The sequence below is a fragment of the Nanorana parkeri genome, unplaced genomic scaffold (genome assembly GCF_000935625.1).
Source record: "Nanorana parkeri isolate BGI_ZX_2015 unplaced genomic scaffold, ASM93562v1 scaffold1531, whole genome shotgun sequence".
NCBI lineage: Eukaryota > Metazoa > Chordata > Amphibia > Anura > Dicroglossidae > Nanorana > Nanorana parkeri.
The window spans coordinates 204,179-222,767 of record NW_017307799.1 but is presented as its reverse complement, the minus strand read 5'-3'; the positions used below and the strand labels follow the sequence as shown (position 1 = coordinate 222,767).

Genomic DNA, 18,589 nt, shown 5'->3' with positions numbered 1-18,589 from the left:
TTTTTAATTTTATTTTATTTTTTATTCATAATACACAATAAATATTTTATTTTACCAATACTTGCAGGCCTAAAGTAGTATTGATCTATCAAACATTATTTTTAATAATCCAGTTTAAACAAACTACATTGGCCAGCAAAATATTTCTTTAAATTTTTTCCTAAGAACTTAGTCATCATGTTTCAGAACAGCTCCAACTCTCTCAACTCTGCTTCCTATAACTTCCTGTCCAGTACAAGATCAGAAGGGACAGCACAGTCTCCAGCAACTGTCTTTTTCCTAGCTGGAAGGAGAAGCGGGGAGCAGGGGGGGAGTAGCTTGCCTTGCTGTGTCTGTGTAGAGACGCACGCGGCTTATTAGCACACACAGGGGTGCGTCCATAGGACCCTGGAAGGGAAAGGAGCCACCCTAAAACATATCAAGGCCAGTGCTCAGGGGACCAGCTGATTCTGCAGTAAACAAGCAGCATCCATTGTAAGTGGTTTCATCAGCATTTGAAATGGCTTTCAAAATATTTTGAATTTAATATCACTTTAATTCACTAATTTTACAACCACTTACAGCCATCCTGTTTCTGAACAGCTCCAACTCTCTCAGCTCGGCTTCCCTGAACTTCCTGTCCAGTACAAGATCACAAGAGAAAGAGCAGTCTCTACTAGCTTGGAGGAGGAGTTCACTGAACTTCCTGTGCAGTACAAGATCACAAGGGGCAGAGTAGTCTACAGCAACTGTACATAAACTACCCTGGGGGCAAAAGTGGCAGCTCCCAGTGGTGGAATTTACTGGGTCCAGGGGGAAGACGGTAGCAGAGATTTTTATTTACTGACTATGCCCTGATGAGTGAAGTTGAATTGATATTTTCCTGGCAGTGGGTCCTGTAATGATTGTTCGAGAACCGGGTTCCTTTCATTACAGCAATGCAAAACATTAGTGAGTCCTTAACTAACCAGTCTTTGTTTTTTAACCTTCCTGGCGGTAATCCAGAGTGTGGCTTGGGGGTAAATTTTCCATACCAAAAGCAGTAACCCCAAGCCACACTCAGGCGTCTTCCGGGTTCCTTCCCTGCGAGCGCAAGGCATTGCAGGGGGGCGGAACCGGCGAGAAATTCAAAAGTAAAAAATACTGAGCTAATCATACCGCCAGGGAGGTTACATCTCCCTCCACTACTTCAGCCAATCACAAGATGCGCGGCGGTGACGGGTTCTCTGGTTGAATAGCGAAACCTGAGGCAACAGGCTGATAATTTTTGAATTCTGAAAACTAATATCTAACGAATGTATATGATGGAAGACATTAACTGTATTTGAGGGGTGGGGGCTGTGTTCTAGGGTTTGCATTTTGGAAATGGGAGGAGGGGTTTGTGAATGTGAAAACTAAAATATTTTGGAGTGAATGTGGACTAAACCCGTATGAATTTGACCTAAAAATTCCATGTGATAATTGGATTGCTTTTTTTATTTATATATTTGCTGGGATGCTAGCTGTTTTCTCTATTAATACAGTTAACTTGCATTCTAGCTCCGCCACTCAGAGGCAGGCATCGTATGGTGGGTTGTGTGACTATGTCTGTCTATCAATAGTGAAGACAAATATTGCCAGAGACACTAAACCCATCCAAACTCACCCAGGGTATAGGTCGGTCTCGTTTTCAGACTTCTTCCTATGCATTTTATTTTTTTTCATTTTTTCAAATCTTTCTTTTATATATTTTTTTTATTTTTTTCATTTTGAATAGTGGATTGATAATGAATGTTGGCAAAAAAATGTTCATTTGATAATGTTTTTTGTTTTTTTTTTAATCTCACAACATTCAAAGAAAAAAAAAAAAAAGACACAAGCCCTGAAAAATGTATTGGGTATAGAAGTTATCATTGTGGATTTGCGGCCACTTTTCTTTTTTTTATTTAGAGTTTAGGTCAACCATTTAAATGGCATAGGAACTTAATTACCACCAGGAATATGGTTAGAGGTGGAGCATTGATTCTGTTATGGTGATAACGTGTTCAGTTTCAGCTAAAAATATTTGATTAAAAGCAATTTAAGGAATAATTATACATTTGGTGATTGGTTAGCACTATTATATAAGCAAATTGCAAATTCTTTGCAATTTTGACAATCATCTTTTCTTAAATATTTTGTGAGTTTTTAAAATACTGCAGCAAATACTTGGCTAAAAATACCCAAGAAATATTTATACATTTTTATAATGTGGTCAATTTGGGTATATTAATATTTGCTGAAATATTTCTATTTAATATTTGAAATATTTCTATTTAATATTTGCTGAATTATATATAATTTAATATTTGCTGAAATATCTTTATTTAATATTTTCAGAAATATAGATGTGCAAGTATAAGAACATTATTTCTAAAAATGTATTTGAAAACCTTATTTTTTCATTTCCCGTTTTTTGTCTCTTGCACAAAATATAAAATGTCTATTCTGCAGTATGTGGATCATGTATTTGTTTTATACTTTTTAATTGAAAAATAGATTTGAGAAGAGTCATTTTTATTTATCACATTTTGTATTAATACATATTGGGAACTTGTTTGGTGTTTTCCAATTACTGAGCTTTATTAGTTTTTGATTTTACTTTACCATTTCATATTTATTTTTAAAGAATATTCATAATATTTATTATCTATATTTATTAAATATTTCATATTTAATATGATATAATTCATATTAATATTTTTGGAGGAGTCTGATAAATACACTTCAATAAGCTATAATAGTTCTGTAGTAAAAAGGTTGACTTTTTTGTTTTTTTGCAAGCAGAGAAAATTATAATGATCTATAGATACATAACACCTACAGAAGTACCAGGACAGACCAAAGTGGCTGCAAATCTGCTGAAGCTTCAACTAAATTTGATCTCGTTAAGATTGACATGGAAGCATTTTATTAATGCATGGCAAAAACACCCACAGCACCTCTACAGTATATGATTTTCTTTTAAATGTGAATGCTTTAGAAAGTCACTGAATATTTTTTTTGTTTCAGCTGCAAAGTTAACAAATGTGCACAAACAGTGTGTAAAATGGAACTGATAACTGGTTTAATTAAGGCAATATATAAAGTATTTTAGTGAGAGTCTACCATCAGATTTGACTTTTATTATAATTATAGTTTTTTAATTTTTTTTGCAGAGAAGAGCATTCCACATATCTTTACACCATAAATATTCATCATTTTTATTGCAACTTCAAATCAATTTTAAGCAGAACAGATGAAGCCAGGTGGTTGGCTGATTCGTGTTTATTTTAATGGTTTAAAATGTGGTTAGTCCCCACGTATTTATATTTATTTGATTTATTTACGTGCTTCCGAGAAGCTTTTAATGTCCATAAGTAATCTTAGTAAATTTTAATTATAGAAGTTTAGATTAGGAAAGAGTACTAGAGCCATTTAAATCACGTTCTACATATATAAGAAAATCTTTTTTTTTTAACAATAACTACTTCTGAATATTCTTCTACAGGTCAGTATGACAAAACAATATTTTGTTCTTTGCTGTCCCATAAAGCAAATTAAAGTGCACAATGAAACCTGTTTTTTAAAATGATTGTTTTTTTATTTTTTAAAATCCGTAGGATCCCGACTGTATCAGTTCCATTTTGCTTACAAATGAGTTTGTTTTTTATACTATATTTTTCTTTATTTTTATGGTCGATGACTGGAATAATTGGCAGCTGTCTCTCATTTATTTTCTCATATTTTTATTCCAGGATTTGCCTCTGAAGCAGGGAGTGTCTGCATTAAAAAATGACCTGTAGTTCTCTGCTTCATAGGTTAGAAACTTATTTTAATATTTTGTGGCTACAGACAGTCCCATTAAATATAAAATATTTAAAACAAATTCTAATTGGCATTGAGCGTTTTATGCTTTTTCTAAGGGGGTAATATATATATTTTTTCAATTTGGCCTAAATATTTTCTACTGGCAGTAAAATTTAAATGATGTTACTGTTTTTCACGTGTTAAATTTAAGGAAAATGGCACATCCTAAATAGTTTAGGCATTTAAAATGATGGGTGCCTTATTGGGAATGTTAACATTCCTTAAAGATTATTCAGTTCCTTTCAAATTGTAATATTTTTGTGGGAATAAAAAAAAATTGATATACTTTTTGAAACCAAAAAATTTAAGTTATCTAATTCCATTGGGACTGCTGGCCATTACCGGTGAAAATGTGTGTATTTACTTTTGGATTGTACACTGCAGATGCCTCATCTTCCTCCTCCTCCACCATGGGCGGTGCTCGCAGTTCCTTTGCCACCACTTCCAGTCCTCCTAATTGCTCTACCTCACTCACCGATACCAAAGCTATGCAATCCTCTGCTACGGGGGTAAGTAAGCCAGGGGTAAGTGAACCGCTGTTAGCCAATAAAGTGGGCCGGCAGCAGACCGAGCCATTGAGATGGACGGTCCTAAACATTTCTCCACCCCCGGAAGACCTGCTGGATAGCAGTCAGATGTCCTGTCAAGATGAAGGGGGTGGACTGGAGTCTGAGCAGAGTTGCAACATGTGGACAGAAGACTCCATATCTAATTTCAGCAACATGAGTTCCCACTCTTACAATGATAACAATGAGGTCCCACGTAAGTCACGCAAGCGAAACACGAAGCAGAAGCCGGGGGCCAAGAGACGGGATTCCAACATGGACGTTTTTGATGCAGACAGCGCCAAAGCTCCTCATTACGTTCTCTACCAGCTCGGCTCGGACAACAAAAGCGGCTCCCAGGCTGGAAATGGGTTGGTATTCGTGTTTACTACACGCTCCCTCTATCCTGTTGGTACATTCTACTTTTCACTCTCACTTCGTACTGCAGCGCTGGATTATGTAATTCACCTAAATTGATGTTAAGACTTTATTGGAAAACAAAAGCATTATAACTTGACTGAAATCAACTTCTAGCACCAATAGAAATACAATGCATCCAATAGAACCATTGCTCATTTTCACATGTGCTATAATGCATCTGCGGTACGAAGGGCTTTAGTGTCTCAGTGATTTCTGATCTAGCAGTTAATTTTATTATTTTTTTCCCCTTTTTTTTTAAATTTATTTTTTCCTTTTTTGTTTCCCTTCATTTTATTTTCCCCCCATTTTTACTCTTCAATTGCAAAAGCAGTTTGATCACCAAACCTGATTAATATAGCAAATATTTCCAATTTCTCTTATCTATAAAAGTCTATCCAAAAGCTGTATTTCATCTTAATGAATTAATCAACAGATGACTTCTTATATTTCTTGTTTAAGTGTGTTTACACTTTTGCAGTCATATTTGAGAAATCCCCTATATGTGTTTGTTATATGTTCGCAGTCACACAGCATGCTGAAAAATAATTAAAAAATATATATATTTCTTACCTTTTTAAATGTTTTGCTGCAGCAGGAAAAATGGCTGAATCCAAGTTTTCCTGATCTTCACAGTAACCTGCGTACAATGTTTGTCTCATTAACATACAATGCAGGAGCCGGGGTTTTAATTGTATAACCCTTTGTTTGAACTGCCAGTGTTCAAATCTACTTTTAAATTGGAGTGTGGAAAACAATTATTTGATCCCCTGTAGATTTTGTAAGTTTGCCCACTTACAAAGAAACTAAACGTAATGAGTTGTCGTTAGGAGCACCTTCCTAAATTGATAGGACTCATCTGTGTACCACATAGCCAGTCTGTGGGAGGAGCCAGAATTATTGTTGGTTGGTAGGGGATCAAATACTTATTTTACTCACTGAACTGAATCTCAAGTTATAACCTTTTGTATCATGTGTTTTTTTCTGGATTTTGGTTGATATTCTGTCGCTCTCATTTAAAATACAACTATGATAAAAATGATAGACCTTTCATTTCTTTGTAAGTGGGCAAGCTTACAAAATCTGCAGTGGATCGAATAATTATTTTCCCCACTTTATAATGAAATGAGCCAGCACAGTTCAGAGAAGGTTAACACAAACCCCTTGTAGCCCCTCCTAACATTACAGCGAAGCAGCCAGTACAAATTTTAGCAAGTAAAAAGTAATTTAAATTGCAAGAAGCATTTATTTTATGAACGTGAACATGTAACAAATACAAAATAGGTGTTATCCCAATTTGTTACATAAATATACATTCAGGTACCTTTTTTTTAAGGCCTCATTCACACACAACGCAAGCAAAATTGTGTATTGCGTATATACGAGCGTCTATGCGCGTATATACGAGCGTCTATGCGCGTATATGTGTATATGCGTGCACTATATGCAATCCCAGAATGCATCACTCGTAATGGACTTTTAATGTGCGCGCGTAAACACACGTATGTGCGCATATCTGTTCCATTCTGTTTTTGCGCATATATACGCTGCGCAAATATATGGCTCCATACGCGGCTGTGTGTATGGAGCTATTTATTTGCATATGGTACAATACGTACGTACGCGCGTATATGCGCGGCAGTGTGAATAAGGCCTAAAAGAAATATGTATCTTATTTGTGTATCATTCGGCTGTAGATCCTCCAATCATCTCTGAATTGGTGCTGACATGGCCTTGCTTCTGGAGGGGGGCTACTTTTGTTCCCCATGGTCCCTGTGTGTGTTGTAAAGTAGCCACCACTCCAAGCTCGCTCCCATGATGAACTACAATCTTAATACGGATTATTAAACTAACCATGAGATTGTAGTCAATCCCGGGAGCAAGCTTGGAGCGGTGACTACTTTACAACACACACAGGGACCATGGGGAACAAAAGTAGCCCCCCTCCAGAAGCAAGGACAGTGTCAGCACCAATTCAGAGATGATTTGAGGATCTACAGCCGAGTGATACACAAATAAGATCCATCATTCTTAATAGTTAAGGTACTTGAATGTATTTTTAAGATTTAACTCCTGAGTTTAGAGTCACTCTAAAGCGAGATTACCACACTTGAGTTACTGACACCTTTATCTGCCCTTATGGCATTTAAGGGGTTGTCTTAATCTGGTCACTGGACATTTCATTGATTTAGTTTGAATTGCTTGGAATGCAGAGGGTAAAGATCGACCCTCTCTCATAGCTCCTTAAAGACAAGGATGAGGGAACAAAGTCAGGAACTCCTGAAGATATATAATAAGCAAATGAGGGATTCAGGCAGCTTATTTCCCCCCTAAATTATTTGTTTAAATAGGTCTTAGTCTTTGTTTACCAGTATGTTATGCACAGTGGAGGCATCTGTTTTTGTAAGCTTTATGAAAATGTATGACAATACAATAATATTTTATTGGGGTTGTTATGAAAAAACTTCTGGTTTTTGCAAGAAACACCGAAAGTACTAATTGGTAAAGTACTAAAAAAAAAGAAACATATGTCGTCACAGCTAGACCTAGCCCACATATAAATGCAGAATCTTGTAAGTAAGAATGAGACAATAGGCCTTTATTTATTTTTTTCCCTATAAAAAAATAAATAAATATCGAAGATCGGAAAACCCAAGTTCTTGAAGGTTTGTGCCACTGTATACTTGTTTTCTACCATACGTCTCTTACATCACATAGTCTCAGGAATCTGCAGCATTTCGGAAGGAAGAATTCCTTTGTTTCCCATAGTACAAGTTAAGTCACTAGACACCAGATCAGTTGGGTGACTTCTTAGCTAGTGGCTCAAAGAGTAAACGTTCCTTACAAGGGACGCTTCCAGTGTCATATGAAGGCTCTGGAAGTTTGTCCCCCAATTTGTGGATCTCACATAGACACTCTTGATGACCCTAAATGAATCCTAGGCAACTCTGATAAGAGAAAAAATGTCCACATGTAATCATGGAAGGAATACTGGATCTTTGGATGAGCTGATCCCATAGGGGTCCATTTACCTACCTTACACTGTGAGAAGAAGCCCGATGTCATGACCCATGGTTGCCTATTTGTAATCCGTACCATTCTCCCCTGATGTCATGAACCATGGTTGCCTATTTGTAATCCGTACAATTCTCCCCAGATGTCATGAACCATGGTTGCCGATTTGTAGTCAATACTAATGTTCTTAAGAATGTGGCTAATTAATTTGTAAAAAGGGAATGATATTGTTAACTATTTTATGGTTAATAGTCTGGACTATGGTTAGTATGGACTTAAAAATTACCAAATTCGTGACGTTCCTGTCAAATGGTGGTATGGCTAATTGCTGCCTATCATACAGCCACTCAGTAAGCCGATATTATAAGAATGCAGAGAATGCATTCACTGTAAAGCAGAAACATTGGTCAGCTACAAGACCTTTTTTGCCTGATGCACATTGATGTTGGTGAAGCATACTAAATCATGGCCAGACCTATAGAATGATCCCCTCATGTCAGATGTGAAGGGCAGTCCCAGCAATTTCACTTACTTCGCCAGTGGTTGTGAATAGGGCTGTGTTTTATTGAATATGGAAAATGTACATTTGATAAAACACATCTTGAATGTGTGTACTATATTGCAGATCTTTCAGCTCAAGCACAGGGCAGCCTTGTAAGAGTATGCTCATTCTAGTGTGAGCTGCTAATGGTAGGCGCAGAAGGGCTCATGATGATTTAGGGAGCAGACCCAAGGTTACTGCCTCTGAGTTGCAGGGTAAATAAAAGTTTCCGGAGCACAAAATGCAAAGGATTTGAAACATTCCACTTTTGATTAGTTCAGACATCCATTAAAACACACCGACACCTTTTTGGGGGGTCTTAAAAGCCCACTTTGTCAGGGTTTATATAAGGCAACTGAACAGTCTCTTCCGGATGAATTGGCTCTAAACCTTTGTAAATATCAGCAGAGCTGTGCTTTGATTTCTCTTCATGAAGCATTCCTTTGGTTGGCTTGCTATAAAAAAAAAAATAGTTTGCATCCAGACCATTGATCTTACACTTTCACATACCCACATTTGGGATGGTCCTTCAACTGGGAGGCTACCCTTTCTTTGATGGCATCCTTGATGTAAGCCAAAATTCATGAACAGCAAATTCATCGCAATGATTAAATATCTGAATTTGATCCGGTGCCACCACCTTCTGAGCTCCAGGACCACTAGTTGAGGGCACTGGGTCTATTTGAGGGTAGGGTATTGAGATACAAATAAGGAAATGTATGTGAGGGACCCAAAAAGAGGCAGAGATGAGTGGGAGTTTGTGTACATTTTCTTGGTCAGGATTGTGCAAAGACATGCACTGGTAAAGCATTGTCCTAGTGTACATCAGTGGTACATATGCCATCTTTTAATAGTATAGTAGGATGAACAGATGTCCATAATTATCACAGATCATATAAAAAATCTGTCTGTACCAACTGTAGAGTCCAAGTCACTTCTATTCATAGTCCAGCTGATTCACCTCTGTAGATATTGGACCTGTTGGTCCAAAATGGAGCAGATACATTCTTTACTGATTTGGAGGATCAGAAACTGACAAGTCAGGTAAAAGGTTGCAAGAGTAAGCAAACTTCACAGAGATCCCAAAACTTCACTTTAAGAGAATTACAAATGAAAGTGATTTTGTAGACAGAAGTGGCTGAAAATTTGCATTGTTAGGATTGGTTCAATATTTTATACAGCTGATGGCCTTTCTGGGTATACCCGCTGGGCTTGCTGGGTACAGTATTGTACCACGGATTTAAAGGGGACATAATTGATAGTGTGGTGACATGAAGGAAAATTTGAGTTTCCGCAGAAGTCAGGAAACATACCTTTACAACAGAGACAGAACACAATTCAGATGCACTTTGTGATGATCTACATGTAACATTTTAAGCTTTACATTGGCCATATGTAATTTGCTTGTAATGCTAAATTCATTTTTAATTAAAAGTATTTTTAAATATCCTTTTTAGAGGATGTTTTCTCATTTGACACAGCCCAATTAAAGTGTCAAATCTTTTTTTCCCCCTCCATCACATCAGCTCAATGTGGTAACACAGAATGCACACGGTGCATTGCGGCTCCATTCACGTGTGTTACAATGCACTCAGAATGCATGGTGTGCATCGTAGTGTATGCACTTCACACAAATACAGCATGACCCAAATTTCCCTGCATTGGGGGTTTGTTAAATTCTCTAATTCCTTCATTTTGAATTGACTGGGTACTGCAACGTACGCTAACCCACAGAATCACGTCAGCATAGTGCATCTTTGTGTGAATGAGCCCCTTTAATTTTCCACCCCTCCATGTTATTATGTTTGACTGATTTCCGCTAGTAAATGCCTTCTGCGGGCCGGTGCACACCTAGGCGACACCTCACCGGGTGGCAATCGTGCACGATTCAAACCGTGCGGTCAGGAGTCGCCTAGGTGTGAAATCAATGGGGCCACGCAGCAATTGCTACCTGCGTTGTGCAGGACCGCGCGATGTCGGAGGTCTGCACCAGGCGTTAAAATACCCATTTCTCTCAGTGAGAATGCTCCTTCCTGTACTCTCCCTGCGGTGTCCTGTGCTGACAGAGCTGAGTTACAGCCACACCTCTCAGCACAAGTGTCTTCACTTAGATTTGTATTGCAGAGATGGGGAGGAGGTGTCTCTGACCAGTTCTGTCAGAACAATACACCAGTAGTACACAAGGCACATATTGCTCATAAAGTGTATCCCATTGCTTTTCTATATAGATAGGTGGACAAAGATGGTTCCTCCTAAATTCATGTGGAACTAGTGACATAACAGTGGCACAAAGTGCTCTGCACCTTGAAGATTTGACTAGTCTTTAGTTAGGATCATATTCTCATACACAAAATCCTTTTCATAAAACAGATGTCCTCATTGTGTGTAATTAGTCCACAGAGCCTGTGGCAGATTAGTAAAGAGACTAGTTGCATTCACATTCACACTTTGCCTTTATAGTGGTCTTTTCAAGCATTGAGCTCATTGCGTTACTATTTCATTTAGAGCGCCTGACACTCAGAAGGGAGGGAAGAAGAACCCAGTGTTGTGTGAACAATTTCCCAATAAGAGCGAGGGAAAAGAACTGAAGATAGTGGTGCAGCCAGAGACTCAACATCGTGCCAGATACCTGACAGAAGGAAGCCGCGGTTCTGTCAAAGACCGCACACAACAGGGGTTCCCTACGGTTAAGGTAAGGCTATAGGCAACATTGTAACGTGGTATTATTTTTCAAAGATTCCAAGCATTCTGTGAATTGGCAGGATCACCCTCGCCTATTCACAGAATGCCTTATTTATAGTTAAATAATACAAGGTGTTTTGTGGATGGGCGACGGGACAACAAGGGGAAGGTGAACGGTGCAATCCCTCCACAGTTGCAGCCACATTTCTCATCCGCACAGTGATCAGAGATGACCGCTGAGGGCAGTATCTGGTGTGTCTGAAGGGATGTTTTCACAGTAACCAATAGGACATAGTACTAGGGCATAGTACTATGACATAGTACATACACACACACACACACACACACACACACACACACACATATAAATATTTATATTATTTATATTTGTAATGTACATACCTTTTAAAACTTCACCAGGAGTCATGTTCTGCTATATAAAATAACCTCAGAGCAATTTTAGGAAATACAACTTCCTTTGCAAAAACACTGTTTATGGTTTTAAAAGTCAGTAACAGGTGGACACAATCATGTATACAGGTGAAACTCGAATAATTAGAATATCGTGCAAAAGTAATTGCAGTAAGTGCTGCAAAAGGGGCCCAAACCAAGTACTGAGTACATATGCATGCTTGTACTTTTCAGAGGTCCGATATTGTTCTATGTACAATCCTTGTTTTATTGATTGCATGTAATAATCGACTTTTTTGAGGTTGTGGATTTGGGGTTCTTGGAGTTTTCATGAGCTGTAAGCCATAATCATCACAATTATGACAAATCACAGCTTGAACTATCTCATATATTAGTTTCACCTTTTAAGTTGCATTAGTGAAATAAATGAACTTTGCACAATATTCTAATTATTCGAGTTTCACCTGTATAGTAATGCACTCTGTTCCATGCTGAATGAGTTTATTGAAAATTCGTCAGTGAAACTTAGGGCCCGGCCCGTTCGCGCCACATCCAGATCATCTCCAGACAAGATTGTTTACGGACCCAAAATGCATCCTAATGTATCCCAATGCTATTTCTGGCCCCTGTTCACACCAGCGCAGCTCATTCCAGACCAGACCAGAAAAATACTGCCGGTCTCATTTTGTCTGGTGTTGAATGCATTGGAACGTATAGAAACGCATACAAGCATACTGGACCACACCAGAAAGGCCATTTTAAGCTAAACAAAAAATAGCTCTGGAACGCGGCAAAAAGCAATGCACCGCGTTCCAGATCTGGTGCGGAAAAGGGTGTGAACCTGGCCCCAGTCCTGGCCGAGGTCTGCCTTGGTGGGACAGATTTAAGTGTTGCAGCTTAGCATGTCATAGTTAAGTTGGAATAAAAAGCAGCAAGTTCCCGGGATGCAATGAATTTTCCCCTCTCCTCCCTTTTTAACCTAGTTGGGAATCTGGTAGCTGAAGTAGGAAGAAGTATTTTCAGTTTTACTGCATTTCCTACCTTGTACGAAGGATCCTGGCCAGGAGACTGCCTACATGGAGTTTGCATGTTCCCTCTGTGATTGCGTGGGTTTCCTCCAAGTACTCCAGTTTCCTCCCACACGCCAAAGACATGCTGGTAGGTTAATTGGCTCCTCTCTAAATTGGCCCTCTGCATGTACGTGTGTGTGAGATAGGGACCTTAGATTGTAAGCTCCTTGAGGGAAAGGACTGATATGAATGAATAGTATGTGATGCGCTGTGATAAATAAGTAAATCACTTTAGCAAGTACCAGTAAGTGTATGTCTGGGCAAAATGAAATAAAAGACATATTCTGGACATGTATGCTTCCCCATGGATTGACTCTTTAAGAACACTGCAGGTAGAGAAAAAATACCTGCCAAAAATCCAGTGAGCTCTTGACTTCCTGTTTGAGCTGACTACACAGTGCCTCTGCTGAACTGAGATCCCAAGCAGTCACCTATGCTGGACAAAAGAACACATCCTCCTTATGTGATAGAGATGAGGAGAGGGGGTCCAGCAGGTGAGAGCCACGCAGGGATATAAACACTTGGGATTTCAGTGCAGGAGCTCACTGGATGTCTGGCAGATCAGCAGGTATTTTTTTTTGTACTTACAACATTTTGAAAGAGACAAAACATGGGGGAATGTGCATGTATCGTAGCGATGTACTGCATCTGCATTTTTATTTTGTCCAGAAATACCCTACGTAGGAGGAACTGGCTGGACATGAAGCAGTTAAAGTGAAAAACTCTTTTAATGTTTGTGTTTTCTTGTAATGTGTGTGCCCTGTGCTCCTAACACTCATTAGCAAGGGACATTTATGTCAGACTCTGTTACTCTGTTCCAGCTGGAAGGTCATAATGAGCCTGTGGTGCTTCAAGTCTTCGTAGGCAATGATTCTGGTCGAGTGAAGCCGCACGGATTCTACCAAGCCTGCAGAGTTACTGGGAGGAACACAACTCCCTGCAAGGAGGTGGACATAGAGAGCACCACAGTCATAGAGGTCATGCTGGACCCCAGCAACATGATGACTCTAGCGTAAGTAACTGACCTACCACCATCACTTGCCTACGGGGGAAAAAGGAAGGCATAGCAACCTTTTTTTTGCCCCATGTGACAGCTTTATGTCACATGTGTGATGTGTGCAGGCTGCATGCATTGGCTCTTATCACACACTTTTATCTGAAATGTAGAAATACCAGATTCTATCACCAATGAACTGTAGAAAGAATGCAGACCTTCCGGAAATGCCACCTTGGAATGAAAAGCCTTAAACTCACCCCTAGCCTCTTATACTGCCATCTCCTGTGGTCATATATTTCATGGCAACTGGAAAATCTGCTATTCAGCATCTACTCTTCCTGTGGAAAAAAACAAAATGTAGCGGTAACTAGAGGTATAGTTTAAAGAGAACCTGTAGTAAATGTAAAGCTTATTACCAGAGAGCTGGAGTAAACTGCACCTAGACACCTAGATGGTCCTGGTGTTACCTTGAGTTGCTCTTCAGAATGCCTGGGCGCTCTATAACCTGAAGAGCACTATTATGCTTATAACGTACTTGTCTTCAGAGCTGAATCTCTGGCCGATCACTTCCAGGTCCTCAAAACTGGTCCATACCTATGATGGGTGGCCATAGTGCCCTATATGTTCCATTGACAACTAAACATTTTAGATTTTCCTTCACTTTCAGCCTTGGTAAAAATTAGGGATGCACCGATACCTGTTTTTCTGTATCGAGTACGAGTACTGATACGTTCCTTTCAGTACCCGCCGGTACCGATACCAGTGCATCCGCTGGCATGGAGGTGGCTTCCCAGGCAATCAGGAAACCGGGCGGCATTTAATGACATGCCGCCCAGCTTCCTGATTGCCCAGGAACCTGGCTCCATGTTATATGGCCCGCTCGATTGTGATTGGCTGGGAAACCTGCTTCCCAGCCAGTCAGCAAGGAGCTGGCTCGATGCTGAATGGCCGGGAATCAGCATGATGCCGGCTTCCCGGCCAATCAGGAAGCTGGGAGGCGGGTCATTACTCGCCACCCGGCTTCCTGATTCCCTGCGAAGCTGGCTTCATGTTTCCCTCCAGCACTGCCAGTCAGAGGAAATCTTCCTCTGACTGCAAGTTCCAGTATTGGGGAAGGTATCGGAGCATTTGGGCGAGTACGAGTACTCGCCCAAATACTCGGTATCGGCACCGATACTAGTATCGGTATAGGTGCATCCCTAGTAAAAATTATCACCAGGACAAATAGAAGAGGGCAAATCTCTCCAGTGGGGACATAGACCGCAATAAAAACCTTCCCTATACTATTCAAAACCTCAAACAACATAATGGCTTTAGATACACTAAAGAAAGTGTAGGAGTTGCAAACGAGATTCCATGCATCAGCTGGCCATGAAAGTCTCCCGATTTTCCTCCAAATGTTGCAGCAGGTGCAGGATAACATCCTGCCACAATGAGTATGTGGTGTTAGAAAATAAATTGGCGCTCCTATACGGCGTTTTCCAATAAATGGTTACAAAGCAGCTCATCTATGTGCCTCAAAAGTTCTTTACAGACAGCAAAGTGTTATGCCTATTCTAATTCTAGCCAGAGATCCAAAGGTTCTTTTAAACCCACATGCGTTTGCATGACTCTACTTTTACCATGTTTTCTCAGTGTGGACTGCGTTGGGATTCTGAAGCTGAGGAACGCGGATGTTGAAGCTCGGATAGGGATCGCTGGTTCCAAGAAGAAAAGCACACGGGCCAGACTTGTCTTCCGAGTCAATATCCCTCGTAAAGATGGCTCAATTCTGATACTACAAACACCTTCATCCCCAATTCTCTGTAGTGAGTAGAGTTGCTAGTCTTTCCTTTTTCTCTCCACATATGCTAATGCTTGATGACATATTTCAGATAACAATGTCCTGCTCTTGGTTTGGCACATTAAGTAGGAGATTATGTTGTAAACTGCTCATTTTGTCAGTTTTTCATCCACCCGTTTTTGTCCGATATTTGGTGATCTGAGAAATTGTGTTTGACATGCTGGATAGAAATTCCCAGGCACCCCCACTCCAGGGTCCTTGCTTGTGCCTACCTTAAAGAAGAACTCCGGGGCAAACTTTTTCTTAACCCTTGCAGCGGGGCTAGCCCTGCACTGCAAGGGTTAAGCGCTCATTTGTGTCTAGGTGCAAAAATAACAAAGGTATACTCAACTGATCATCGGAGAAGGCTTGCTCTTAGACTGGTCCTTCCAGCCTCTCTCCCACTAAGATCCGAGTCATCATGTTCTAGACACTGTGTATAGAACGTGAGGACACCGATGGACATACCATCGCTACAGTGGAGACAGGCTGGAGGGAGTGCTATGACAGCTGGACGGCTGCGAGGTTCAGGTGAGAATAACTTTATTTTTGCACCTAGACACAAACGAGCATTAACCCTTGCAGTGCATGGGGTAGCCCCACTGCAGGGGTTAAAGTTTCCCTGGACTTCAGCTTTAGAGAAAACCCTTATTTTTAAAATCAGGGATGTTTCTCCCTGCTGCAGATTCAGCACAAGCAGCCCCAACACACCTCTTGAACACCAGGTAGGTATAACGGGCAAAATATTGCAGCTCTGTATTCATTAATACATTATGAAAAGTCACCTACACCTTCAAGTTTTGGGGTCCCTTCCTCAAACCGACACAGTGACCCCTTGTTACTGTGTTGCCTTGAGGAAGGAACCCTGTGTGGCCCCAAAACGTTGGTTTTATGTGACGCATTTACAATAATCAGCAGCATATTTGCACCTTGAAGGACACACAAATATGTCACAGACAGAAAATATATTATAGGTGGATGTATGGACCTCAAGTGGGCCACCATTGTGTGCCTGGGTAACATTTTTTTCTCTGTGATGTAGCTCAGCCTGCCGGTGTGCCAGAGATTCTAAAGAAGAGTCTGCACAGCTGCTCCGCGAAAGGAGAGGAAGAGGTGTTTCTGATCGGAAAGAACTTCCTGAAGGGAGCCAAGGTCGTGTTCCAGGAAAACCTTGCCGGTTGGTTTCTTTGCTCTCACTAGTTCAACATCAGAACCTAATTTATCCGGCCATATTTGGTTATTGTGATCTAGGATTGAATTTAATTCTTAAATCAAAACTGTACTCATCTCTCCTCCAGCAAATGTACACATGCTCTCGCACCGGCTTCCTCTGGTTTCATCATCTTTGCCCATCCTCAATGGCCGGCCCAGGATGACCTAATTCTAGCGCATGTGTAGCTCAGTGTACAAGAATGTGAACAGGAAGGCAAGAAGCCTCTTTTTGCAGAAGAGACCTGGTATGTCTCTTTCACAATAAAACAAAACCTTCCTGCTCACAATTCTTTTAAAGCAGTTATAGTCCCACTTTAAGGTGTCTACCGGCATTTCCATACCAGCTGCTATATTATGCACAATCCATTTACAATAAAAGATTGTGGCACAGACATGGATAATCACACGCTTGGAAATGGGAGTGGGAGGAAATGTTTGGTGAGGCGGTCACAGTTTTGAGTGGGCTTGGCCGAATTGGGTTTGCACCAAGTACAGGCTCATCACTGCTGATCGGGGAAAAAGCCTACTTTGTATATAGAATGCCTCCTAAAAAGGCTTGGACAGTGGATATCTATGGTTTTCTCCCATTAGACTCGACTCTAGGGCCATCTGCTGAAACCGATATTGTGCCACCCTTGGCCGCTGCCTACATTCTCATGCCTGGCACTGTTTTTAGAATGTTAAAGTAGAGATATGGTTCTACAGCGACATATAGGGCGATCTACAGCAGCATGGAAGGGTATCTTTTAATCCTGCCAGTGAAGTTCATCTATTGCAGCTTCCTATAATAATGTGGCAATAATGCTGCACTGCTCCTGATTTCAGAGTAGAGTTGCCACCCATGTAGGCTGTGTCTGCTTACATTGCATCAGGATGAGAAGATGGTGCAGGAGACATGGACATCAGCATTGTCACTGCTAATTCACAAGCATATAGATTGTCAGTCATTTCCCGACCACTGCTTTCTGGATTGACAGCACTTCCACTGTGAGCGGCAGTGTCTGGGAGGGGGAGTATGAGACACAAATGAAGGAGGACTTGGGTCAATCAGAGGAGGTTAAGGAAATATTTAACTGTTTGAGGCTTGTCCATCACATAGTAACTGGATTTGGTACTTGTTTAGACTGTCATATAAGAGGCTTTAGTCTTGCTACAGACTTGAGACCCGCCATGTTAGGTTTTATGATGCTTTTAATGTTACTGATCTACAGAGATAATGCTCTTTAGGCAGTGCTGTGTATGAATGGACAGGCATAGCTCACTAAGGCAAGATAAACAACAGTGATATTAAGATGTCTTCATTGTCTGCCAAGGGGTTTATGCTATAACTTGGCAGGCAACATTTTAAAGCAGACATCCACTCAGATAACTCCTTTTAAAGAGAAACTGTCTGGAAAAAAAAACCCATCTGCCACACCTAGAGGTGTCTACAAATCTCTGCAGCAGGCTCCCTGGCCTTTCAGTAACAGCCAAATCCTAGCCAGTTCTGACAGGCAGAGCCCCCAGCTCTTTCTGCTGGTGCCATACCTGTCTGCACATTCCTATAGGCCAGCAAGGCTGATTATCATAGCAATGGCCCAATAGGAATGGTGGGGCAAGGCTAAGCGCCAAACTTCAACATCCGGAAGTATTGGCGTTTGCCCGCCAGAATCAACTTGATTTGGCCATGATGGCTGGGTCAGGAAGGTCGCTGCAGGTATGCTTAGTTTAAATTACTCGGTAGTCTTGCAGAGAGGTTTTTTGTAAGCCATAAAGCATTGTGCTTTGTCCATTAAGGCCTAACTTGGCAGGGCCGGCCTTAGGCCTTTAGCGCCCTGTGCGAGAAAGCTTTACAGCGCCCCTCAGTGGCCACGCCCTTTAGTGGCCACGCCCCGTAACCACACCCATTTTCCCCAATATATGCACCATTTAAAGACTCCTATTTTGTTAAGCCGTGCTTACCACCCTCCAGTTGCCATCACTCACCCCCCCTCTAACTCGTTTCTTTTTTTTTTATACCCTTAATGTTGTTAGGCTGGTCATGTGACCTCT

The 18,589-nt window shown here is 40.6% G+C and overlaps 1 protein-coding gene across 1 annotated transcript in view; it reads left to right on the top strand.

Annotated features, from left to right (window-relative positions):
- NFAT5 (nuclear factor of activated T-cells 5) overlaps positions 1-18,589 on the top strand; it is an 84,861-nt gene that overhangs the window by 43,964 nt on the left and 22,308 nt on the right. The window contains exons 3-7 of the mRNA XM_018570416.1: positions 4,231-4,762; positions 10,870-11,056; positions 13,349-13,539; positions 15,160-15,332; positions 16,389-16,523. Of these exons, the coding sequence (XP_018425918.1) occupies positions 4,231-4,762; positions 10,870-11,056; positions 13,349-13,539; positions 15,160-15,332; positions 16,389-16,523 (1,218 nt within the window). The remainder of the gene's footprint in view (positions 1-4,230; positions 4,763-10,869; positions 11,057-13,348; positions 13,540-15,159; positions 15,333-16,388; positions 16,524-18,589) is intronic.